General features: G+C 45.8%; 2 protein-coding genes and 1 long non-coding RNA gene across 4 annotated transcripts in view; 1 reads left to right on the top strand and 2 right to left on the bottom strand.

Annotated features, from left to right (window-relative positions):
* The window catches only part of LOC124103523 (uncharacterized), a 78,160-nt gene extending 72,306 nt beyond the window's left edge, over positions 1-5,854 (top strand). The window contains exons 9-10 of the mRNA XM_058584375.1: positions 563-651; positions 5,628-5,854. Coding sequence (XP_058440358.1) covers positions 563-651; positions 5,628-5,854 — 316 coding nt within the window. The remainder of the gene's footprint in view (positions 1-562; positions 652-5,627) is intronic.
* Positions 5,855-7,736: 1,882 nt separating this feature from the next.
* Positions 7,737-8,435, bottom strand: LOC124103522 (uncharacterized). The gene is made up of 2 exons (XR_006855213.1): positions 8,301-8,435; positions 7,737-8,100 (listed from the first exon to the last, which is right to left on the bottom strand). It is a non-coding gene; the product is annotated as an uncharacterized LOC124103522 (long non-coding RNA).
* A 1,659-nt stretch (positions 8,436-10,094) lies between these two features.
* Positions 10,095-25,213, bottom strand: part of Diaph1 (diaphanous related formin 1) — a 94,614-nt gene continuing 79,495 nt past the window's right edge. For both annotated transcript variants that reach the window (XM_046460174.2, XM_046460173.2), the window contains 9 exons: positions 23,809-23,903; positions 23,371-23,472; positions 22,755-22,994; positions 22,507-22,636; positions 21,665-21,789; positions 20,580-20,744; positions 20,357-20,492; positions 18,458-18,544; positions 10,095-12,084 (listed from right to left, as the gene is read on the bottom strand). In XM_046460174.2, the coding sequence (XP_046316130.1) occupies positions 11,927-12,084; positions 18,458-18,544; positions 20,357-20,492; positions 20,580-20,744; positions 21,665-21,789; positions 22,507-22,636; positions 22,755-22,994; positions 23,371-23,472; positions 23,809-23,903 (1,238 nt within the window). In that variant the 3' untranslated portion in view covers positions 10,095-11,926. The remainder of the gene's footprint in view (positions 12,085-18,457; positions 18,545-20,356; positions 20,493-20,579; positions 20,745-21,664; positions 21,790-22,506; positions 22,637-22,754; positions 22,995-23,370; positions 23,473-23,808; positions 23,904-25,213) is intronic.

The following is a 25,213-nucleotide window of genomic DNA, read 5'->3' as shown; positions in this document are numbered from 1 at the left end:
AAGGTTTGATGATAGAGTGTTAGAGAATAGAGCAGGAGGTGGGTGTTCTTGTGAAATATAAGAGATAAGACAAGTTCTTATATGCCCTTGGATTTTATTCTGAGAACTTAGGAAGTCATTGAAGAACCTTATTTGAGTTTTCAGAATGTTTCTCTCCCTGCTCCAGGATCTCCTGAGGCCTCCTGCATCTCCCCTAGGTTTTCTTGGATTCCTACCCCTTTCTGAGCTCTGGGACATCCTCTCCCATTCCCTCTTTCTCTGTCCTCCCAAGAGGGTCTGGTGTTCCTTGCTCTGACAGTAAACAGTGTCATTTCATGAAGGATGAGAGGGGATGCAGTTTATTAGTTACATCTGCGACAATAGATAAGCTGGTTTAGGTGACTGACTTGTGGGGATCTGGCTTCTGAAGGAATGAACAAGCACTTCCTACCTCACTCAAAGGAGCAGGTCTTGGGCATGGATTGGGGATAGGATACTACATTTGGGAACCCTGGGAACAGGCCAGGAGGGGCATGAATGGGGCAGGCTGGGGACACTGCTCACCATCCCACTTTCTCCCCAGCTCCCAAAATGGTGATGAAACTGGCACCTGGCCCAACAACCAATTTGACACAGAGATGCTGCAAGCCATGATCTTGGCCTCCGCCAGCGGTAAGTGGTGCCAATGTGTATGGTGGGTTGGGAAATGTGGGGCTTGGAGGTGACTCCCACAGCCACCATGGATGGAGACTGGATATCATCCTGTGTGGTTTTTCCAGGTCTTGCAGCTGGTCAGAAAGAACCTGATTCCAGGCTAAAGAACAGCAGAGGGGTTGGGGGTTCTGGGTGCCTGGAGTAAACAAGTCATAACCATCCATTGAGGAGATGTGGGCCTAACTCTGGACGGGGATAGCCTAGGTCAAGTCCTAGCTCTGCCACACACCATCCTTGTGACTTTGATCAGTTTGCTTGATCTGTCTGAATTTCAGTTTCCTCAGCCAAGAAAAATTGGGACAGTAATTCCAAAGGGTTATTGTGAAGATTAAAATGTAGAGGACTGGACCTGGCATATGCAAACCCTCCATCAGTGACAGTGGGTGTGGATATTCCCAGCAGAGAGAAAAAGACTCCTTTTTTCTTGCTGCCCCCACCTTTAGACCAGGACTAGGATTTTCCCACAAAGCTAACAAAGAGCCTCACATGTAATAGGGACTCAGTCAATGGTGGCTGTCCCTGAAAAACCACAAGGGTCCTGAGCAAGGGAAGTAGAATAATATCATTAGTTCTTAAGAGCACAGACTTTGGAAGCAGGTCAGTTTGGATTCAAACCCTGGTGCCACCACTTAGCTGTGAGTCCTTGGGTAAATCCTTCTGGGCCTCAGTTTCACTTATTTTGAAATGGGCAAAATATTAATAATTGTGGTGTTATGAGGGCCAAATGTAAGGGAGGCCCTCAGCACAGGATTGGCAGAGTCCTTAGAATACATTGTGGTTACCATTGATTAAATATTAACTTTAGGTGGCCCATTATAGGGAAAAAAGCAGTATTAGAGGAATGCCTATTACTAATGGCTAGCTTCTGTAGCAGCAAATGTGGGCCTACGAGGGTTAAGGCACTGGCTTATGTCCTGCCTTCCAGCACATCTGGAGGATAGGTGGGCAGAGAACCAGGAGAAACTATAATATCTCTACCATGGTCCAGGGCACATACTAAACTCAAAGTGCCTCATGTCAATTAATCGCCTGACCAGCCCTTCAAGGCAGACCTAATGATTTACATTTGACAGAGGAGGGGTGTGAGATGTCACTCTTCTGGGGGTGGGGGGGAGGGGGGCCTCCTGTTTTGAGCTGCACAGTTATGATCACAGCTATGATTCTAACCCAGCTCTACTCCCAAACTCATTCTCTTTCTATGACAGTGACTTTGACTTTCTGCCTTTAGATCCAGCCTCAGTTTCTTTTAGCTGGTTATGTCTAGAGGCTGAACTCCTCCTTATGCCCTGCATTATTCTCCCAGATTAGAGTTGTAAAATAAAAGATGTCCAGTTAAGGGGCTGGGATTGTGGCTCAGCAGTAGAGCTCTCGCCTAGCACATGTAAGACCCTGGGTTCGATCCTCAGTACCACATAAAAAATAAATAAATAAAGGTATTGTGTCCAACTACAACTAAAACATAATTTTTTTACCTTTATTTTGTTTATTTATTTTTATGTGGTGCTGAGGACCGAACCCAGGGCGTCACACGTGCTAGGCGAGCGCTCTACTGCTGAGCCACAACCCCAGCCCCAAAATAAATATTTTTAAAAATAAAGATGGCCAGTTAAATTTGAATTTCAGGTGAACAACAAGTGCTATTTTAGCATAAGTTTATCTCAAATGTTGCATCAGATGGACTACTAAAAAAATTACTCATTGTTTATCTGAAATTCAAGTATAACTGGACACCCTGTATTTTTGTTCTCTGGCAACCCTACTCTAGATGTCTGTGAGGTTAAGTAGGGTCGGGCCTGTGGCTGATGAAAGGACTAGGAAGGAAGAGGTGGTAGGGGCTGCCAGCCCCCTGGGGTAGAGCTTTCCCTGGTCTGATGGGCCTTAATCCTAGAGAGGCCAGCTGTTGAGTATGAAAGAGGCAGGCAGCTCTGGGGAGATGCCAAGTCCAGCCCCTGAGGGAAGTAAACTGGTCTACTTAGCTGTTGTGGCCTTGAGCCCTAAGGCCAGAGAGTTGGCTTTTTAGCCTAAATCCAGATGTTAAAAACAGAAATGGAAACAGTATTTATGGCCCAAAACCCTCCTAGAAGTTCTCCCTGGAGCAGGGCCATAGCAGTGTACGCTCCCCTGTCAGGACTCCACCTCTCTAAGCCACATAGGTCCTGACCCAAGGCTGCCCGTGGGCCCTGGGGAATGGACCTAGGAGGGAGGTGGCAGGGTCAAGCGCTCTCACTTTCACACCCACTTCTTGGCCCCAGAACCAGAGAGGTTCCTGGAGCCCAGCCCAGCCAGGCTTGTGGGGCTGCTGAGGGTCAGTGAGAGAGAGAGAGAGAGAGAGAAAGAGAGAGAGAGAGAGACAGACAGACAGAGAGGAGTAGGGGGATCCTTGGGGGATGTGTGTTCCAAAGGAGGCTACAGTTGACAGCTTCACCAGCTCAGGTGCAGCTTCCTCAGGCCTCTGTGGCTACTGTGAGTCTTTGCCTCAGCCCTGGGCTGGGTGGGGTCAGAGGATGGTAACTGGGCAGTGGTGGGGCTAGCACAGGAGAGAAGTCAGCATCAGTTACCCCGTCTCCTCAGGCCAAGTTCTTTCTTGCTGCTTTTGTAAGTCTCTGTCTTCTTAGACTAAGAGAAAATCCTGGTCCTTGCCCAGTGTGGGTCTGGGAGTTGGGGGAAGGCTGTAGAGAGTGAGTTTAGGAGAACTGATTATATAGAAGGTAAAAGTTGGCAATGCAACATCTTCCCCTCAGATTTACAGATGAGCATACAGGCAGAGCTGACTAGACAGAACTCCAGTGTCGGTCTCTGTCTCATACATGTTGGATTCCCCATCTCCTTTCCCTACAAGGTGGGCAGGAGCGTGCTCTGTCATTTTCACCATTCTGGATACTTCTCAGAGATCTTGGGTGCACACAGAGTCTGTGAAGTGCCTTTTTTCTTTCTGTTCTGCCTCCTTTATCCCTGTTTCTCTGCATTTCTTCCTCTTTTTCTTCTGTGGACAGTGCAGATGAAACACTCTCTCTTTTTGCTCTCTGGCACCTCCTGGGTCTCCCCTTCCTTCTATCCCTAAATCACGCTGGAATCTTGGTTCTTTGAAGCCGGATCTGGGCCCTTCCCCCGCTTCCATTCCAGGCTGGAGGAGGTTAGAAGTGGCTGGGGGCTGGCGGCTGGAGGGGAGGGGGCAGGCGTCTGGGGACTCAGTTCCCTCCTGGAATTAATTAGGGAAAACAGGGAAATGTCAGCCCAATGAAAGGGCTGGGGGAGGGGACCGGTGGGGAAGGAGAGAAGGAAGCCAGCAGCTGCTCTTTCCCACCCAGCCATGTCCCTGCCCCCAGAAGGCCCTCAGCTCCAGGGATTTGGAACTTGAAATGGAGGCTGCAGAAACCCAGTCCTGGGCCTGGAGGGCAGAAAGACAGAGACTCATCTCTGTTCTTCCTCCTCTTATGCCTGCCCCCTCTCCCCGGCATTGAAAAATATTTCCTGTTTCTCAATCCCTGGTTGGTATCCGAGGATTACTCAGCCTCTCCGGCTTTAGTCACTCTCTCAGGCTTCCAGGGTCTAGGGTGGGGGCCGAGGGAGGTTGAGAGGCAAGTTCTCCGGGCAGCCCTGGCTGGGCATTCCTGGGGTTTTAACTCTTTCTCTGCCACAGAGGATTCGGAGTCTTCCAGCAGTGAGCCCAAAGCCCTGTTTCCCTTCAGCACCCTCCACCCAGCCAGAGAGAGTAATAGTGTAGATGGGCGAAACAATGATGATGGTATGACAACAGCAGTGACTAACATTTATTAAGCACTTATCCTGGGCATTGGATGAAGCTTGGATGAAGCACTATCTCATTTAATCCTCATAAAAACCCTATGATAGTTATTAATGTGCTTTAACCTTAAAGTACCTACAAGTCACCTGGAGATCCTGTTATCATGCAGATTCTGAGATGCTGAGCTAGGGACATCAGTTTCTTCTTTTGTGCAGCAAACAATTGGGCTGGCTGCACTTCCAGATGTCATTTAGCTTAGACATTTTGAGCCTCTATCTAACTTTGCTATACTAAGGTGGTCCCCCAAGTCATCATCTTCTCAGTCTCCTAGTGCATGATTCATCCCTATCTTCTCCTCTCACCTCCTTTGCCCTCAGAGCAGGGATAAGATCCTAGCTGGTGGCAGTGGTGGAGGGAGTAGCTGTACCCTGCAGCATATGCTTAGATACACTTAGACCAAGTTTCGAGGTCAGGTATTGGGCTTCTCTCAGCCTTGGTTCAACCCTCACCTGTAAAATGAGGATAATCCCATATATCTCATTAGGTGTTGGGTTGAGGCTGCATGTGAAACATGGAACAAAGCGCTTGACACAGAGTAGGCCGTCAAATGCTTCCAAGATGTGAATGTTTGGAAGAGTTCCTCCTCCCAATAATAGAACTTCTGATTCACTACTCTGTGCTGGGCATGGTTGGAGAAGAAAAGGATTATGTGCCAACCATGGTCTAATGTGGAAGCTAGATGTTCCCTGGAGAAGGGCTAGCTAGGGCAAGGATTTGGGAGCCAAGGGTCTTAGCCCTGAGGGAAATACTATCTAACATATTCTGAGCACTGGCCAAGCACCAGGCACCATTCTAGGTACTTTATGTATATTTTCTAGTTTTAGATTTCATCCAAACCAGAACAGGTGGATACTATTACTACCCCCATTTTGCAGATCAGAAAATTGAGGCAGCACAGGGAGTTTAGATCGATTTATCCAGGATCACAGTAAGAAAAATAGTTGGGAATCAAACCTAGGTTTTCTCACTCTTAACCTGTACCTTCAACTCCTTGTGGATCCAGACTACGTGGTGTATTCCCAGTGTTCATCATGGTAAGCTCCAGGGTATTTTTGAAGGCATTGAGTAACTGCTTGTAGGACGAGAGTCACTGCCCTCATCTGATGATCTGACCTTCTTCTCTCTGCAGAAGCTGCTGATGGGAGCTCCACCCTGGGAGGAGGCGCTGGCACCATGGGCTTGAGTGCCCGCTATGGACCCCAGTTCACCCTGCAGCATGTGCCCGACTACCGCCAGAACGTCTACATCCCTGGCAGCAATGCCACACTCACCAATGCACCTGGCAAGAGGGATGGCAAGACCCCAGCAGGTGGCAATGGAAACAAGAAGAAGTCGGGCAAGAAGGAGAAGAAGTAACGTGGAGGCCAGGCCTAGAGCCTTATAGGACAGCCTCCTTCCCCAACCAACCCAGCTTCTCCTTACCTGTACCCAGATCTCAGAATTTCAGGGCTCACCCCCAGGATACTGGTAGGGGCTAAGGCCATGCTCCCCTTGGGAAACAGAAACAAGTGCCCAGTAAATACCCCCTCTCTCTGCCCCCAAGGGGTTGAATATGCAAAGGGAGTTCTGCTGGGAACCCCCATCCAATCAATTTGCTGTACCCATGGGGGTAATGGGGTTAGTGTAGACACCAAGAACCATTGTCACACACCCTTTCTTACAGCTGGACTCCTCCATCTTCCAAATCAGTCAGGCCCATCCATCCCCTGCTTCCCTCCACCCTACCTCATCCTGCTCCTACAAAGTTCCTCTCTTGAGTAAGGTGGTTGGGGTATTGGGGTACCACATGATCTAAGAAGGGTCATAGTTCTGTAGAGTTGGGAAGGCATCATGACCTCTTGGTCTCTCCTTCAGTTCTCAATCTTCCCCCAAAGCATGGTATTGTGAGAGTCCTTTCACCTCTCTAGATCCTAAGACCAATGTTCAAGTTTTGGGGGTCACCGTACTGTCAGCATCCCTGTGGTACTGATGATGCTTGCCAGATTTAGGGAAGGCATTTTGCTACCAAGCCTCTTCCCGAGGCCCTGGGGACCAGTCTTTTGTTTTGTTTTTCATTGTTTGATGTTCCCACTGCATGCTGTGATTTTTCCCCACCCCTCCTCAAACAAGAGACTCCATTGCATGTTCTGAGACAGTAGGGGGTGGTAAGCTAAAGAAGGGAAGTTTGTGTATATGGATGGGGAGAGGATGGACAAAGCTTAGTCCATCAGTTTACAGGGTCTTAAAGGAGGCTCTGTATGTCCCCAGAGTACTGGCCAGATCTCCAAATTCCAGCCATAAACCAAGCACCAGGTTGGACCCTTAGGCCCCCGCATATAGGGTTCAGCCCGGGGCAGGCGGCTTTGGGCTGAGCTATCAGGACCAATGAATTTAAATGGGCATTTCAGTTTAAGGAAGCTCTGATTGGGTTTAGGAGTAGGTCCCCTGGAGAGGTCGGAGGGGCCTCTGTGGGTGCTGGGTACTCCAGAGGAGCCACTGTGGAACCCTGATAGGAAGGGAAGCCCAGCAAGGCCATTCTTAGTTCCTGGGTTGGGAGGCTAAGAACTACAGAGAAACCAAGTAGATAGGCGGGGCTTTTCTACAGGGTCCCTGTACTACTCAAAACGTAGGTCCTTCATCTTGCCAGGTGCCATTTCTTCTCTGTGAAGGCCACTGTCCAGGCCCTCAGCCCACCCCTCAGTGGCCAGAGCCTGGTTAAAGTCCCCCAGTGCCTCCTTGAGCAAAGACCTTCCTCTGCCCACCCACTTCTGCCCCGCGGTCCGGTTCATCCAGCCCGGCTGCAAGAGAACCCCACCCCAGCCCTTAAAAGTAGTGTAGAGCCCCCTCCCTCGGCTGGTGTAGAATAGCCAATAGTGTATGTAGTGCGGTGTGCTTTTACGTGATGGCGAGTGGGCAGCGGGCGGTGGGCTGCGCGCAGCCGTCTGTCCTTGAATCTGCCTGCGGCGGCCCGTGCTGTGTTTTGTGCTGTGTCCACGCGCTGCGGCGACCCCCTCCCCCGTACTGACTCCTTCTATAAGCGCTTCTCTTTCGCATAGTCACGTAGCTCCTACCCACCCTCTTCCTGTATCTCACGCAAGTTTTATACTCTAATATTTATATGGCTTTTTTTCTTCGAAAAAATAATAAAAAGGTTTCTTCTGAAAGAGTGAACGTTTCTGTTTAAGAGACGGAGCTCCTGGCACGCGTGAAGTGATGAGCTGAGAGGTGTAAAGCTGGAAGAGCGGAATTGGGAGACGAGTGATTGCATCTTGTTTATTTTGTTTTCTCATAGAGGGTCTAAATCTGTTTCTGAAGAGAGGGAGTGTGGGAGTGGGAGTGTGTGTGTTGCATCCCGAGTCGGTGTTGGGCTGTCCAACATGGCTGTGCATGCTTGGGTACCGTCGTGTCTGCCTGCGATGGACTGTCGTTGTGCTGGTAGATCTGTCTGCCGTGGTGTGTGTGGACTTGGGGATCCGTCGTGGGGGTGGGGAGTCTGAGTGCGGTGTGTCCGTGTGCAGTTGGCTGTATGCTGGCGGCTGCCTCCGCTAGGTTAGGTTCTAAGCGCCAGTCTCCAGGCAGAAGAGGCGAACCGGCGGGGGAGGGTTGGCGCCTGGCAAACAGCTCTGGGAGGGCGCGGGGGACGTTAGCTTAGTTCGCCCGCCCCTTCCCCGCCAAAATTAACTCTTTCTCGCACTCCCTCTACCCCTGCTGCCTAGAGGTTTTGGGAACACCGCGGAGTGGGAGGAAATGCGGAGGGCGGGGGCGGAGATTGTTCCCTGCGGTATTTTCCCACCTGGAACTTGCTTTCCCTCTCACCTCTTACCAGCAAAGACAGACAAATTGGAGGACGCATCCTTTTCTCGAGGGGGTCAAGGGGGCTAAAAAGGCGAGCAGGAAATGAGACGGCCCGAAAATCCAGCTTGCCCTCCCTCTTTGCTCTCGGTGTTTCTCCATTCACTCTCGCCCTCCCATCTCCCCACCCCCCCCATCTCCCCACCCCTTCCGCCGGCCTCCTCCCAGCACAGCGAATTCCGAGATTGCCGCAGCCTCAGAAGCTGCAGGAAAGAGGGGGAGGGGGAACCCGGAGGGGCGTTAGGACAGAATCATAGACCACTAGGATTATGTGGAGGGTCAGCGAGTCCTACCCAACCGCTGAGCCCGAGGGCTGTCTTTGGGCTTCCTCCGCGCGGAATGAGGGTGGTGATGGTGTGTGTGGGGGGCGCTAGTTCTATCACCTCCTGGTCTGTTGTCATGGAAACCAAGCCTTCCAACGAAGCATCTGGGGGCAACTTTCTTGCGTGGGAGGAAGGGTGGTGTGCACTGTTGTTGAGATAGGATAAGTGTTTTGTTTCTCAGAGCCAGGCTGCAGAGGGGCGGGGTGCCGGGCGCCTGGGTTCTATTCCAGGCAGGGCAGCAGACGGGTAGAGCAGCTGTGGTTGGTCCCCTAATTGGCATGTGGGAATTTAAAGCTCTGAGCCAGAAACACGTGGCCTCTTGGGGAGGGGAAGGGAGGAAGCCCGCTGCCCACCTCTACACCTCGGCCATATGTGGGAGGCAACTGCCCAGGCCTTGGAGCTATTTAAAAGGTTTTTATTTCTAGTTCCAGGGGCTGCCCAACATGGTTTGTGGTCCTCTCCAGGCCCCTCCCTGTCTATCTCAGGACTGCTCCTGGCGGGTAAGGTTTCTTTGTGGGGGTCTTTGAAGTGCTCCAGCAAGTATGGCTCTGAGTTGCAAGTCATCTGTAGCTTGACCTCTGTAGCTTGAGTACATTGATAATGTACTCAAAGTCTTCCGGAGGTTGGGGCCACCAGAGTTTGGTCTGCCCACTGTTCAGTTTTGGTCTGCCTCTGCTTGGGCAGGCTCCTGGTTTCCAGCCCACCCTAAGTCTCTCTATTCTTGAATGTGGTCACCAAAAGAACAGATGTTGGGAATGGGAAAAATGGGAGTCAGAGGATTTGCTCAGCACAAAGAGGCACAGGTCCTGCTATGAAATTGTGTGACATCGGAGGCATGGGGAAGTGGGGAGCTAGAAGTCAGTTCAAGAAAAGGTGTCCAAGCCACACTGCAGCAATGTGGTACAGCCAGGGGGCTTAAGTCACCTCATTAAAAAAAATTTTTTTTTTTTAGTTGTAGATAGGGACACAATCTCTTTATTTAATTTTAGGTGGTGCTGAGGATCCAACCCAGTGCCTCACCAGTACTAGGCAAGTGCTCTCTACCACTGAGTCCCAACCCCTGCATCACCTCCTTATTTTTTTTATGGAAAGTAAATGGCCCTGAGGTGAGCTCTGGCTGGGCAGAAAACATCATGTGTTAATTATTTCTAGCCCTGTGTTCAAGCATAGTGTCTGGCACCTTTAGCTTTCTGACTGACTTGTCAACCAGGGTTGTGAATTGGGTTTAAGTGTTGTCGTGTTATACTTAAAGAGAGAGAAACTACTCAAAGTTTATTTTCTTATGATAGGGTTGTTGGAATAAAATAGGCTAAAGCTTGGAGAGAGTATTACTTTTTTTTCTTGGCAGTCCACTGTTCTTGGGCACCTTGATAGAAGAATAGAGGAGCCTGGACTGAAAAGAAAACATAGCTTAGAAATTCACAAAGGAGGCTGAAAGGCGGTGTTGTTTCAATGCTTTATTAACAGTTGGAAACAAACCCATCAAACTGGAGGTGATGACATCCCAGAAGCCCAAGAGGCAAGAGAACAGGTTTGCATTTTGTATACTCCTCTCTTTTTTAAAAATTTTTCTTATTAAATTCATCTTAGCAAAAGTAGATTAAAAAAGAAAGGGTCAAATCAAAACCCTAGATGTCAGCCAGCAAGAGGAAGAAGGTGACTCAGGGGAGCAACAGGACCCCTGCACCAGTCTTCCCTGAAATAGCCCAGAAGAGTTGCCTTTGCCCCTTTGGACGCAAGCTCTAGCAACCAAAACCCCCCTTCCTGGCCACAAAGCCCCCTCAAATTTCCTTAGCTCCCCACTCTCTAACTATAATTCTGGGCCAATCTCTAAAAGTACCATTCTCTCTCCCTAGCTGGGATGGGCTCAAAGTGGCACAAGGGAGACAGAAGTGTCACCCTAAGCCAGAGAATCTGAGCTTCCTGAGGTTGGGGCCACCAAATAGTTTGGTCTGCCCACTGTTCAGAAGGGAGCACAGGGTGTATGTGCAAGCAACCCCTGTGCCAGATTCCCAGTGCCCAGTTAGCATTTGTACATTTGGCTTGATAATCTATTAAATTCATAGAAACTGTAACCTCAGAGCTCCTGTTATTCTTGGGCCTGGCCCAGCCCAATCAGAAGTTCCTCCTGCCCCAGAAGTGCTGCAGGATGGTAGTGGTGGTGGTGGGAGTTCTACCTAAGTCTCAAAGTCCAAAAGGCTTGAGAACTGAGGCCAAGGTCCAGGGGCATGTTCAGGATTATGGCCTGTAAGGAGAGCCCTAGAACTCTGAACCTACCATCAAACCTTATTACATTATGGAGGGGACAGGGGAAGGAAGTTATATTTTCTTTAAAAAAAATTTTTTTTCGTACAAAAATAGATCCTTTGCAAAACAATTTCTCAGCCAGGAGGCTCCACCTCCCATTTCCTTGGAGATAGGGGGTGAGGTGTTGGGATGGTCACACTATAGCCCATACCCCAAATGAGATGCATCAAAACTCTGCAGAAGCAATGATGGGGGGGGGGCACCCTGGCTCAGTAGCCTGGAGGCTGATACAGAGGGTCTAGGGAGGCAAAGGCAAAAGGCATGGCAATGGGCTGGGGGATGGACCCGGTACAGTTACTATGCCATAGCTACCTGTCCACAGGCTCAGGCCTGGACCACAGTGGAACAAGTAGAGTGGTACAGATCCTTTTTATTTTGGGGAGCCTTTTCCAGGAAGAGGGGTAAGGGTGGGATTTGCTCTGGCCTTCTTAGAAGCAGCTCCCAATGCCACAGCACTAGTAATAAATAACAACAGCTAGGAGGGGAAGAGAAGAGCATAGGTGACAGCAATGAAGGGAAGGATCTAGCCCAGAGGTTCATAAGCTCCATGCTGTTCTCAGGGCCAGAGAAACCACAAAAGAAAAGCACAAATTCAGCAAGTCTGACCTACGAACATACCCAATAGAAAGTTGGGCTGAGAAAGCAGGCTGCACTTTGTCTAAGACAAGGCCCTCTTGAGTAACAGAGGAAACAGGGTTAAGGCAGCAAACGGGTCCCCTGCTTTGGTAATACAATAGCCAGGGCTGGCTGAGTTGGTCTCAGGCCTCTTCCACACGACCCTTTCCTCTGGTCTCCAGGCAGCTGAAGATGTATGTGATGTTCAGAGAGCAGCAGGCCAGAGAAAGATGGGGTCAGGGTAGTGGAAGTGGTTGCCCCAGAGGAATATCCCCTAGACCCTTTAGGCACATGCTGCAGGGCGAGACAATCCAGGCTCCATTTAGGAGCTGCCATGGCCCAGGGATCCAGTTTAACTTGCACGGCCAACCAACTCCTTGGCTTCCTCAAGGATTGTGGGGACTCCTTCGCTGGTCTTGGGCACCTTGATAGGAACCGCAGTCATGGCATCATCCTTGGTCAGCTCTGAAGCTAGCAGAGATGTGACTGCACACCCAGCCTTCCTGTTGGCTGCAAGAGAAGATATGAGAGATGCTGTCTATGGAAGACCTTGTTTTGAATCTCTTTCACATTCTATAGTAGACATTCAGCCAGAAGCCATGCAAATATGGTTGCCTTTTCTGGTTCACAAAGACCATTACCTTTGAAGAAGGAGGGGCAGAGATCCAGCCCATGGGATATATTTTTGGGTGGCAAAAATATAAGAGAGTGCGTATCTTACCCTTGCTTCCTTCCTTGTGTGATAACAGTACTAAGGTTTGAACAGGGCTAAAGGGAAAGAACTGGTTTTAAGTATTGGCATGTCATACTTAAAGAGAGATAATGTACTCAAAGTTTATTTTCTCAGGGTTGTTGAAATTAAAGAGGCTAAAGCTTGGTATAGAGTATTATTATTATTATTATTATTTTATTGGCAGTCCACAGAAAGCTCCTAGGCAAAAATACATTACAGTCAGCCCCAGGAGGGCTGTTCCTCATAGGAGGCAGTCTGCTGAAGGCTGCTGGGGGGCTCTTACAAAAAACAGTAGCAGCCACTAAGTGGCATCACATGTATACCATACTCCCATGTGTTTCTCCAATAACCAATGCCAAATGCCTGGCTCTTTCCCACCTCTTCAAGGGCCCTACAAGACAGGTAAAGAATATGAGTGTGTATGCTGGTAGGGGAGGGATAAAAGGCATATGAGAAAAGATAGGGCTGGGATCAAGGATGGCCAAGATGGGACCCCTATGAAGAAATCTCTGCCTAAAGGATTATGAAGTTCCAGTTGTCATCCCAGGAGAAGAACCAGTCAATCAATGTGATTCTGTCAACGTTTGGGACCTGTACCCAACACTCTAATATTTGTTATTAGACTTATGACCCCAGCATCTTCAACAGGAAGGCAGCTCCTTGGGATTATGTCTATCTCATGATGTTTTGCTTCTTCCCATGCCCTAGAAGCAGCACACAGAGACTGCAAATACATAAAGTAGCTTAGCTAGCTTAAGGTGAAAGAAGCCAGATACAAAAGGCCATATATATCAGTACATTCCTATGAACTGTCTAGTCCATGCAAATCCAAAACATGGAAAGTGGATTAGTGTTTGCCAAGGGATAGGGAGGGGAGAATCAAAATAAAGAGATGATAAAATGTTTGAGATCACTATTTAACCTGACGTGAACATTACATAGTATGTCTACATGAATCAAAACATCCAGATACCCCCTAATTACATGTAACGTAATTTTTATGTATTAATAAAAAATGACTGTTAATGGGTATAGGATTTTTTGGAGATGATGAAGAACACGTTCTGGAATTAGCAGTGATAATTTTAAAACCTTGTGATTATATTAAAATCCAGTGAAGGCGAATTTTAGTTATGTGAATTATAGCTCAATTAAATTAAGGGGAAAAAAATAAAGAATACGACTTTTTGGGGACCCAGGAAAGTGAAGTAGAGAAAGCAGTGCCTAAGCCTTAAAGAAGCAGGAGTGGATGAAAAGGCTGAGTGCTCCTAAATGAGAGCTGCAGGACTGGCACAGCTGTGGACATGAGCAGGAAGAACAGTTCAGAGGAGCCAGGGAACAAAATGCCTCCTCTGGAGCAGCAAAAAGCTTTAGGTAGGCAGAAGCCAAATGAAATCAGAGAGCCCAAAGTCTTCACTGTGTTGAAGCCTGTCAGCCTCACTGCAGAGCCATGACCCAGAGCCACTGTCTTCCTGCCTGCAGAGGCTACCCACAGGTCAGGCAGGGAGCACACAGCATGCCCACAGATTACCAACTTATAGGTCTCCTCCTCCTCCTCCTCCTCCCAGGAACATAAGGGGTCATCTACCAAGAGGAGAAAGAATAGTGAAGCCCCTGACTGATAGCCATAAGGGCTTATCTTGTTGCAGATCAGAGATATGAGACCTAAACTCTGGAGGTTTTACCAAGCACTCACTTGAATTATGAATACAAACTGTAGTGTTAACATCTGACAGGTGAGTAAAAGGAGCCCACTTGATTCTATGGCTCTAGTCTGTGCATGCTTCTCCCACTTTCCTTCTCAGTCTCTCTTCCTCAGGAAAATCTTCCTCAGACTGGCTTAGTTTTCACTCTTACCTGAAGTACTCGCTTCTCTAGGATCCCACTTCTCATATCCAGAAAGGTGATGGTTCTGAGATCGATATATTGCTCTTTGAATTCAATCTCTAGCAGTACTGCAACTATGTGTGTGTTTCTCTCTCTCCAGTATATGCCCAGTGTGACTTCAGTGTATGTCTAGTTTGTGAGTTGAAATAATTTCTGCTTCTAGAACCTGGGAAAAAGAACACTGGCTTTTGGGGATACCTGACCTGTGCAAGACAAAGTTAGAGTTCCAGTGTGGCAAGTCTGAAGCTGCTGCTTTAATTGGCTTCTTCCTTTAAACTAAGAAGACACTTGTACCTAATAACAGTGTTTTAGGATTTTTCTAGACTCTGGGAATTTCTAATGTATTTTATAAGAACCAGGAAGAGATGGTGGGTAGGGAGAAGAGCAAATTTTCCTTTTAAATTTTGAGGTTGGAGATGGGAAAGCTCTTGTTGAAACTGGCAACAGAATCAACAGAACCTAGGCATTCTGGTTTCCACTGCCACCATTACACTAAGTAGTTAGAACAATCAAGAAAAAATGACCTCTCCCTTTCTTTTCTTTTTTTTTTTTTTTTAATAGTTGAGTTGGACATAATACCTTTATTTTATTTATTTATTTTTATGTGGTGCTGAGGATCAAACCCAGCACCTGGCATGTGCTAGGTGAGTGCTCTGAGCCACAAGCCCAGCCCTCTCCCCTTCTTTTCCAAACTTAAGTACTTGTTAAGACTGAAAGGTAAGGCTGGGGTTGTGGCTCAGTGGTAGAGTGCTTGCCTAGCATGCTTGAGGACCGAGTTAAATCCTCAGCACCATATAAATGTAAAACAAAGATATTGTGTCCACTTCAAACTAAAAAATAAATATTAAAAAAAAAAGGCTAAAAAGTAGCCACAGAACCAGGTCACCATTTTGACTTGATGGGATGTGGCAGGATGATTAACTCATAAGAGAATGGTCTTGCAGACTGTGGGGCAAAGGAATAATCTTAAGATACTTGTCAAAGCTTTCTTAGGTTGGACTCCTAGAAGTTAGGGGTGAACTAGGATAAAAACATCAGCAAAATTAACCATATGGCACTAGAAGTATAGCTGAACTAGAAAAATGCTAATGACTTGGAAAAAGACCTTTATAAAACATAGGCTCAAAACTACTACTAAAGAGGAAGTGCTCTTGTTAATAAGCTTCCTTAGGGAAGAGGAAACTAGGACAGATGGAGCAACCATTACCATCCTAAATAACTCATTACTATCTAAAACTCTAATTATACTTCCTGTCCTATTTTTACAAAAGATGGGAAAGAATAGTGGTGGTTCAGGAACACTCTTACCAACCTTCTCTAGTCAGGTAGTCATCAGAAAAGCTCCTGAAGAAATCTCATCATGTCCAGAACTCTTCTTACTAGAGACCATTTGAAATAGCATTTCTAGCCCATACAGAGGGGTCATGGTCATCTCCTGTCCATTCATGCAGGCTTAGTGGAAACAGCCCTGGACTTGGAATCACAAAAGGGAGCTATGGATCTAGGTGGGCTCTATCTTTAGATAGCTATGCATATCTGGGCCCTAATTCCTTTCACCTATGAGCAGGTTAGATAATAACCATGAAGACTCTTCAGAATTTTCCCAGCACTAAGGTTCTATTGGTATAGGTGAAGCCTATAGGGAAGCTGGGAAATGGGAGAGGGAATAAAAGGGAGAGAGAAATGAATTTGTTTCTTCCCTTGACTTACATCTCAGTGAGCAAATGGCCTGTGTATAAGAGACTACAATTCGGCCGTGGAAATAAACTTGAGTCATTAAGGCCAAAAGCTGACTCAATCATGAGCCTAAAATAGCTGTAATACAATCACATGGATTCTTCCCCTTGACACTCAAGCCATTGTTCTCCCACAACCCGCAGATCATAGCAGTTTACATGTTGCTTTTAATGAACCAGTCCTATGATAGTAACTCTCCTCTCCCAACTCCTCAATGGGTCTTTGTTTCTGGACACTTCATCATGTCTCCAGAGACCGGAAGAATTCAACATTCCTTTAAATTCTAGGGAAAAGGCCAGTGTCTTTGAATAGGGACAGCTGCCTCACTGGGAAAGGACTCTGATGCAGATATGCTTGACAGTGCTGGTTTTTTTTTTTTTTTTTTGGTTTTTGGCTCTTAGCAATTTCGCTCCGAGCATAAGTCTCCTATTCCCTCTTTCTCTGGGAGATGGTACTTTGACTAATTCAGGTCCTCTGCTGAAATGTTAGGTTCTGACAAAGTCTCTGCTTCCTCTGCCTACTGAGTCCCAACTTCCCACTTGGAAAGAAGTAGAGAATGGGACCTCCCCAGCAGAGGGAAGCCACTGATGTCTGGCTGCTTGTGTATAGGAAGCATCTGGGATTCTAGTATAGTTCTACAGGAAGACCTTTAAAAGGGAATTCCCCAACAAAATCTGATACAGACAGGCACTTGGCTGAGAGGGTTGAGGAAGACATGTAAATGAGAAGCAAGGTATTTCTATTAGGCCTAATGCTTAATGTAAAGTCATATCACCTTATACAGTGGTAGGAATGGTCTTGTACAAAAGTACTACCAGCTGTACCCTCTACCCAAATGCCTATTCATAAGACTAAATGTTCTTAGAAGCCCAGAGTTCTAAGCCCTTCATATCTATTTTTCCTCCCAGTTAGAGAGGCTTTACTCAAGAGAATGCCATAAAATAGATAAGATGTAACTAATGACTCTTCTGTTTAGGGAAGGTTTTAAAGTCATACAGAAGAGCTGTCCAAGAGAATTTCCCTTCCAGTCTGGGTAGAAACAGGCAGCTGGCTATCACATATAAAACTCATAGTAATCTAAGACATTCAGGCCAGGAAAATGACTTTATGTGTGCTGGTATGTTCTGTACCCTTGATCCTTATGTCATTTTTTCAGGCTGTGACAGGTACTATAGGCCTATAGACATCAGCATATTAATAGCTAAGCACTGGCCAAAGTTAGCCACATAACTCTTTGTAAAAAAGTGAAGCTCCTGGGGCTAGGGCTCAGAGGTAGAGCACTCTCCTAGCATGCATGAGGCGCTGGGTTCAATCCTCAGTACCACATAAAGTAAAATAAGGACATTGTGTCCACCTATAACAAAAAAAAAAAGTTTCCCTTATTTAAAAAAAAAAAAGTGCAGCTCCTATCAAATGGGCCTACAAAGTACACCAGTGAACAGAGAACACACCTTTCATCCCTCAGAAGTACAAATCTTTGATGATGCATTTTCTGTAACTCTTGATTCTTTTTCAACCTGACAAAGAAGTCATCACTCCCAGCCCCAGAGGGACTTCACTAGACATAAAGGTGCAGATCAACCTCACATGAGGGGCAGCCTTGGCCATACTTTCTTTTGAACTAGTCTCTTGAGAGTGGGGGTATAACTCAGTGGTAGAGCATTTGCCTAGCATGCATGAGGCCCTGGGCACCACACACCAAAAAAAGTTTCTTAGTTATTCAGTGACCCTCACAGGAAACTTATCCATTATTCCTTCACCAGAATAATGACTGAATCATTTGTCCTTTCATCTCTATATTATTTTTATAGGATCTGGTTCAGTCTAATTTAAATCTTTTACATGTGAGAGGAGGTTGCATGAATGTGGGGAAGGCAAGGATAGCAGACTCTAACTGCACCCAAGGAAAAGGCAGTTCCTAGACACAGGGTAATCTTTTAGTTGGGTAGTCCTCTACAGTCTTACAAATGAGGACAATGATGCCTCACTTTCCCACTCTAGGATATTATACTTCCTATATTAGTTCTTTTTCTGTCTTCTTCTTGTGAAGTGTGAGTTATTTTTTTCTTTATATTTTAATCCATATCAAATGTAGTTTTGTATTTAGGTAAAAAAAAAAAATTTTTTTTTTGCAGTGCTAGGAACTAAACCCATGGCCTGCACATGCTAGGCAAACACTCTTCCATTTAGCTGTAACCCAGCCCATAGGGTCAATTATTTTTCATATTCACAAATTCTCACTCAAATCCCTGTGTCCTGAAGCATGGTGCCCTTGTTCCAAATTTCTGCTTTAAGAATGGGAGAAATGCAAGAATAGTCAAATGTAATTGATTTGCTGTCAGTCTCTCTGATATCAGTATTTCTAATGTGGGAGTAAGAGCACTAGATAATCCACTCTCAATGCTGGGATGTTGGGAAATCCCTAAACTTATACAGTACCACATCTGCTCTTTAGCCCAAGACTAGCAGGACCTTGAACATAAAGGCCTCACCCGCTTCAGGATGGGTTCCATTTTGTTTACTTACCCTGACGGGGTCCTCTCTTCCGTCGGAATGCTGCACCTGATTGCAGGGCTTCTAGAAGACTATCCATCACACCTGTCTCATCACCCTCTGTCATGAACAAAGATACAGTTGTAAAACTCTTCAGCCAGAGCAATATGGCAAATGACAAGTTCCACATGAAATGTATGGCTATTGCTTGGAGTCCCCTCTTTTGTAGTGGCTAAAAGTTCACAACAGACAAGGAAGGCTCCACCTCAACACTCACAGGCCTGTGTTTACTTGTGTCTGTTTAAAAATGGCAAAACAAAAGATTTCATTGCCTGCTATTTATTCATTGCAAACCCTGGAATATTTCCCTGCAGTGCCATTCTCCCCACCTAATCAGGACTAGCACACAGAATTATCAAATTGCCCAACTTCAAGAGCAGGGTAAGTACAGAGATAGCAATAGTGAAATTAATAGACAATTATATCACCCCAGCTCTACCCTAAAGTGTTTCACTCCAATTTATACAAACATCTCATCTCACAGAGAGACTGGTTCAGGTCTCAAAGCAAGGCTAAATGAAGAGAGACCACTGATCAAGAGCATATTTCATTTAAGTACTGCCTCCAGTGGCTATTTCTTCCTGAAGCCAGCCCTGCATCTAAGAGGAGTGGATTGGTTGGAAAACAAAGAGTTAATGTAGAATCCTTGTTCCAGCCAGGCTCGGTTTCCATGGCAACAGCTCAGGATAGTGAAATCTAAAACTGAAATCCCAAGGAGTGGGGTTGGCTGCCAGCTCCAAGACTAGGGCTCACTGCTCCCAGCGCCATCTGCTGTCTGAACATCAGCAGTGCAGATGACCTACATTCCAACCTCATTTGTTTGACCCAGGTTTTAGAAACAGGGCAAGGTCCACTACGCCACCTGTTGGTCCAGAGCAACTCTCATCCTGTCACCTAGACTCAACCTTCCCCCATTTTGTCCTAACCAGTTCCTAGGAGGAAAAACCTTGGAGGTTCAGGGAGAATGGGAAAAAAGGTGAAGGATACTCAGGTGGCCTATAATAGCATTTACTGGAGCAGTTTGTGGCTTATATATATATATCCGAGGTAAGGACAAGGGAATTGCTTTCCAGAAAAATATAAAGGAAAATCTCTAACAGTAGTCTTTATCACCTGTGCTCAGTAAAGCACTCGGATTCTTCAGACTTGGCAGACCCGAGGACCACTTCATTTCCAGAATGCTCATGGCCCCTCAGGTTCAGCTTAGTGCCATGAACAACATATGCTGTATTTCTGCTGCCCATGGGGGAAGGGAGTAGGGAATCCACGGCAGGAAAGAAGCAGAGACAGGAAACAGAGGGCCAGTAATTGAGACCATATGTTTCAACAAAGACATGGTTCTGGTTGTGAAATAGAGATTCTGCTGCAGAAAGAAAAGGGTAGCCAGATTCCCGCCCCCTTCCAGAAGTTCAATCCATTTATGATATCATAGCAACACAATACTTAGTAAAATAAGCAGAAAGGGAGGACAGCCACAATTAGAAAAGTGTAGGGAGACTCAGGAAAATATTTTTTGGGGAAAAAAAAAACAAAAGATTAAGTGGAGGGAATGAGAACAAGCCAGAGGAAGCTTTGGCTGAGCAGAAGGAATGAGTATGTGTAACAGCAATACTAAAATCCCTGGGGAGATGAGACATAATGCAAGAACCAGCAAAGGAGAGGCAAGAGATTTTCACATAGAGAACTGGAATGTACACATAACTGAACTGGGTTTAAAGTTTAGCATTAGGAACTAGGAGGAAGAAGGTTACCAAAATCATTTGCTATAAGTTAAGCTCAGACCTGAACTATTCTCATCTGCCTCTAGAGTCTAAATAGAGAAACCTACTAAATGTTGTTCTCTCAATCCATCAGCCCTTCTGTGCTTCTTACCTGCATTCATGTCTATGAGTTGCTCTCTCTTCTGCTGCTTCTCTAGCCGCTCTTTCTCTGCCTTCTCTTTGGCTAGTTTTGCTCGTCGCATCTTTTCTTCCGTCTCCCGTCGTTTTTGGTTCTCCTTTACTGCTTGCTGCAGGACAGGGGGATTCAAACATATGTATACCCACCACCAACCAACATGAAACCTGTGTAAAGTCAGCATGTAGTCCTTGCTCACCACAAACATATTTCTGAAGTTGTGCAGATCCATGAAGAATTCTTCCACAGACAACTTTTTGGGGTCAAAGATGAAATAGTCGCCTAGCTCCTTATAGAGGGTCTCCATGTTAGAATGCATCATCCGCAGCTTGTTATATTGTTCCTGTGCATCCTTTACAAAGCTGTGCAGCCAAGGAGTAAAGGATCAAGACCAATAAGCAGACTCATTCCTCTAGCCCAGAGAATTACTAGAAGATGCATACTGGCATGCATAAGGATGTTCAACACAGCACTGTTTATGACAGCGAAAAACCAGAAACAACTAAATATCCAAACAGAAGAATGGTAAATCATAAACTATGGTACACCTAGAGAATAGGAGGTGATAATTTAAAAAGAGACTGTTTTGCATATACTACGTGGAAACACAGCAAATATTAAGCACAAAAACCAATGCAACAGAGATTTGTTTAAAATAAATCCATGAGGTGAAAATCAGAAAGAAGTTCTGTAGCAATGATTTGCTTTCAGTTCCACAATAAAAATACTTCAAGAGCTATGTACTTAACCAAAAAAAAAATTTTGAACCCAGCGGTGATTAACCACTGAGCCACATCCCTAACCCTTTTTATTTTGAGAGAGTGTTTCGCTTAGTACCACAGGTCCTTGCTAAGTTGCTGAGGCTGGCTTTTCTTTCTTTTCTTTTTTTGGTACTGGGGATTGAACTCAGGGGCACTCAACCACTGAGCCACATCCCCAGCCCTATTTTGTATTTTTATTTAGAGACAGGATCTCACTGAGTTGCTTAGTGCCTCACTGTTGCCGAGGCTGGTTTTGAACCCATGATCCTCTTGACTCAGCCTCCCAAGCCACTGGGATTACAGGCATGCACCACTGTGCTGGGCCTGAGAACTTGTGGTCCTCCTGCCTCCGCCTCCTGAGCCTCTGGAACTATAGCCATGCACCACCATGCCAGGCTGGAAAAAATTGTTTTTAAGAAAAATTGAATGCAGCCACATTTATCCTGTTGTCCCCTTGGGGAAGTGGTCCCCCCACCCCCACCCCCTTCCTAGGGAGCAACTTTTTTCTTTCAGGAAAGGATATAGTCATTTTTTCAACAAACTTATCTTTTTCATCTGTGGCAGCTGGAAAATTCTGAACATCACGTTCCACATCAGAAATCTGTTTCTTCATCTGATCTAGGTTCTTTTGCAAGTTTTCAGCAGAAACTACAGGAAACAAAAAGACAGCAAGAGCTTGTTGGTAATTTCAGCCTCAAGACCTCTTAGCTTTCACCTTTCCTACTGACACATTCTGGTACTTAATTATTTTTCTTCTCTATGTATTCTCCTCTAGTTATTTCACACATTTACTTTTCCTTTTTGCATCTAGACCACAATTATTTGATAATTGGTTTTCCAGCCTCCACAAGGTGTATGGTACTAAGATCAGAAGGCAGACTTCATTTGATTTTAAAAAAATCCACAAAATCCTCTGAGATCTAGGTTTCATTTATTTTAGAAAACCGGGTTTGGGAGGAGGGAGACACATGTAAAAATATAGAAGCAGGGCAGAATTCTGTCCCATTTCTACTGAATGCTTTACCTACTCCCAGGAGAGTGAAGCATGAGGTTTGTTAATCCAGTCTGCTTTCTGAATGACAACAAATATGGACCTAGACTGAAAACACCTGCCTCTCCTGTTGTTTTGGTGTTTCTGTTTTCCCAGAAAGGGAAAGAGCTCCTCCATTTTTACACATGGAGACCTCTCTTCAGCCTTATGCTCCTCCCTTGTGGCTTAGACACTGTGTCTAAACCTTCCCCCATTCACATTTAAAATAGTCTACACTGAAAATGATCTAAAATCTACACTGTGTCTTATTTTTCTCCCCCAGAAGACTGCTGGGGCTTGGAACCACCTTTTGGCTTTGCTCCAATCTGTCTCACCTCGGCTGGCTTTCTCCACATGAGCAAGCTCATCTGGGAACTTGAGGACATCAGGATAGTCATTCTCACACAACTCAGCCAAGAAGTGCAACAATGTCATCTTTTGATCTGTGGATTTCGTGTCTCGAAGCTAGGGGTGAGAGGAGAAATCATTAGTATTGACTTGCCCAAGACTATTTCAGGCGACACTGGGCTCCACAGAGGCCTGTAGCCCTCCCTCTGTTGTCCTGCTCTAACCCATGACTTACCTTGCAGAGGAAGCTGATATTGAAGCCAAAAGCTCCAGCATTCCTGGAGCCAGCATTCATATAGTTTCCAACAAGGAGGGTTATCTCCAGGAGGCTAGAGAAGCTCTCACTCTTGCGTAATTCCTCACATGCAGCAGTGACAGAAACAATCTCTGGCTTAATATTCTCCACTTGCTCACTGAATTGCAGCTTGAAGAGAATGGCATTGAGGCGAGGCCGCAGGCGGGGCACTGTGCCCATCTAGTGGGAAAGACAAGCAATTTCTTTTTTTTTTTTTTTTTAATTTATTTATTTTTTTAGTTTTAGGTGGACACAATGTCTTTATTTTTAAGTGGTGCTGAGAATCGAACCCAGAGCCTCACACATGCTAGGTGAGTGCGCTACCACTTGAGCCACATCCCCAGCCCAAGCAATTTCATTATAGCTAATATAAACAGAGAAGTCAGAAAAAGAGGCAAAGCCTCCTCTGGGAAGATGAATTCCAGAATAGAGAGATGAGAGAATGAAAGATAGGCTCAAAATAGGCAACAGCTAAGAGCAAGGGTCTAGGCTATTCTCTAGATCAGAGGGGAATAAGGGAATGGGAAAAAAACAGAATGCCCCAGGCCTTACTCACCACCACACCAAACTGCTCTGACTCTGCCAGATCATCATATTCATCCTTCAGTTCGGATAGCATTTTTAACTGCTCTGGTTCTGGCATTTGCTTAATGAGGTTCTGAAAGAGAGAAAAGGATATCTCTTTGTAAGGGGAATCAGTTGACAACTTAAGTCTAAATGATTTACTCTTTTGTCAGTCCCAGACTCTGCCCAAGGACCACTACAAAAGGAAACACGGGGCTGTAGGAGGTTGGGAGCAGCCAGCAAAATGGCAGGACTTCTGATAAATATGCCAAAATAACTTGACCACCAGAAAAATGGCAGCTTTTCCAAAGCTAGCATTTAAAGTCTATGATGCTAGAGGATGAGCTTCCTCAGCTAAGGAGGGAAGAGGTGAGGCTGATGTCCAGTTATGCAGAAGAGCCAGCTCCTATAAGACAACCTTGCTCCTTACCTGGATCATAGATTCCGTAAGAACAGCCTCATTCACCTCCAGGATGACATTCTTAATCTCTTGATAGGGCATGCGGAAGGAACCCAAAAAGATTGCTGCCAGAAAATGAGATAAGACATGTTCTCAGTCTCCTCTCCCTTCTAACCCATTCTGCTGTATAATCTCCCCAAGAAGGCTCTTTGAAAGTCACTCTGCCCTTACAGTTAAAACCCAGCTCCAGAGTTCAGTGTCTAAAGCATTCTCTCATCATTCTCCACATTTATGTCACACACCAGCCATGATGCACCACATTCTATAAACATTATGATTTTTCCTGCCTTTGCTCACACAGGAAGTCTTTTGATCTATTTTATATACATACATCAAAGTACTAGTGGACTCCCAGGACTCCATCTTCAAAACTGTCATTGCCATGACCTGCTCTGATTGTTAAACTGTCCCTCTTTCTAACAAACAAATCCTTCCCTTCTAGTATGCTCACTTTCTAATCTCTGACTCTTCAAACTTACCAGGAGCACATTCTAACCTTCTGACAATTGATCCATTTTCTGAGTGTGTCAGTTCCAATCTGCCTTCTCTATTTGACCGAGACCTTATAGTATAGCATATCACTTCACTACTGTCTACAATTACTCCCATTACTGCTGCTTCTACTATTCTCTTGCTGCCTGCATTCTTGCAGAGTCTAGTTAATCCAGCTATCTCCTTTCTCTACTCTTACTTGGGCTGATGCAGATAAAAGTCCATGCATTTGCAGGGGCACCAGTGACAGCTGGAGCTTCAGTGCTGCTTAGCAATCCCTTTCTGCATGTCCTTACTTCCCCATGTTCCCATTCCTTTTGGCAGTTCCTCCAAAATATACCCATTCTCCTAACAGTCCCACCACTTCCCCATTTGTTCTAAGACCTTACTTCTCTTGCTAAGAAAAACTGAAGACGTTGGCCAAATTCCTTGCCCAGCCTTTTCATGGCACTTAAAAACTAAACATTGGGGTAGGCATGATGGTGCACACCTGAAACCACAGCTACTCAGGAGGTTGAAGGCAGGAAGATTGAAAGTTCAAGGCCATTATGGTAATTTAGCAAGACTCTTGTTTCAAAATAAAAAAGGATAGGAATGTAGCTCAGTGGCAGAGCATCCTGGATTCAATCCCTAGTACTGCAAAAAAGAAAGAAGATAGGGGACTCTCAGTTAACAGCCAGACTAGAAAAGGCTTTGGAAAGCACTATTTTGGAATCACCTACAAGAAAACTGTGACAACACTTCTGTAAAGTTATTAGCATATGCTCATATACATGCATGTATACACATATATACACATACCCCAGGTATGCATCCTTTCCTCAAGCTTCCACAAAAGAGGTGGCCCTAAGGTCCTTGTCCTTTAGCACATATACATAGTCAA

The sequence above is a fragment of the Marmota monax genome, unplaced genomic scaffold, assembly GCF_021218885.2.
Source record: "Marmota monax isolate L192 unplaced genomic scaffold, Marmota_monax_Labrador192_F-V1.1 WCK01_AAM20220418_F8-fsc00006, whole genome shotgun sequence".
Taxonomy (NCBI): Eukaryota; Metazoa; Chordata; class Mammalia; order Rodentia; family Sciuridae; genus Marmota; species Marmota monax.
Note: the sequence above shows the minus strand (reverse complement) of the source record. Positions and strands in the feature narration are given on the sequence as shown.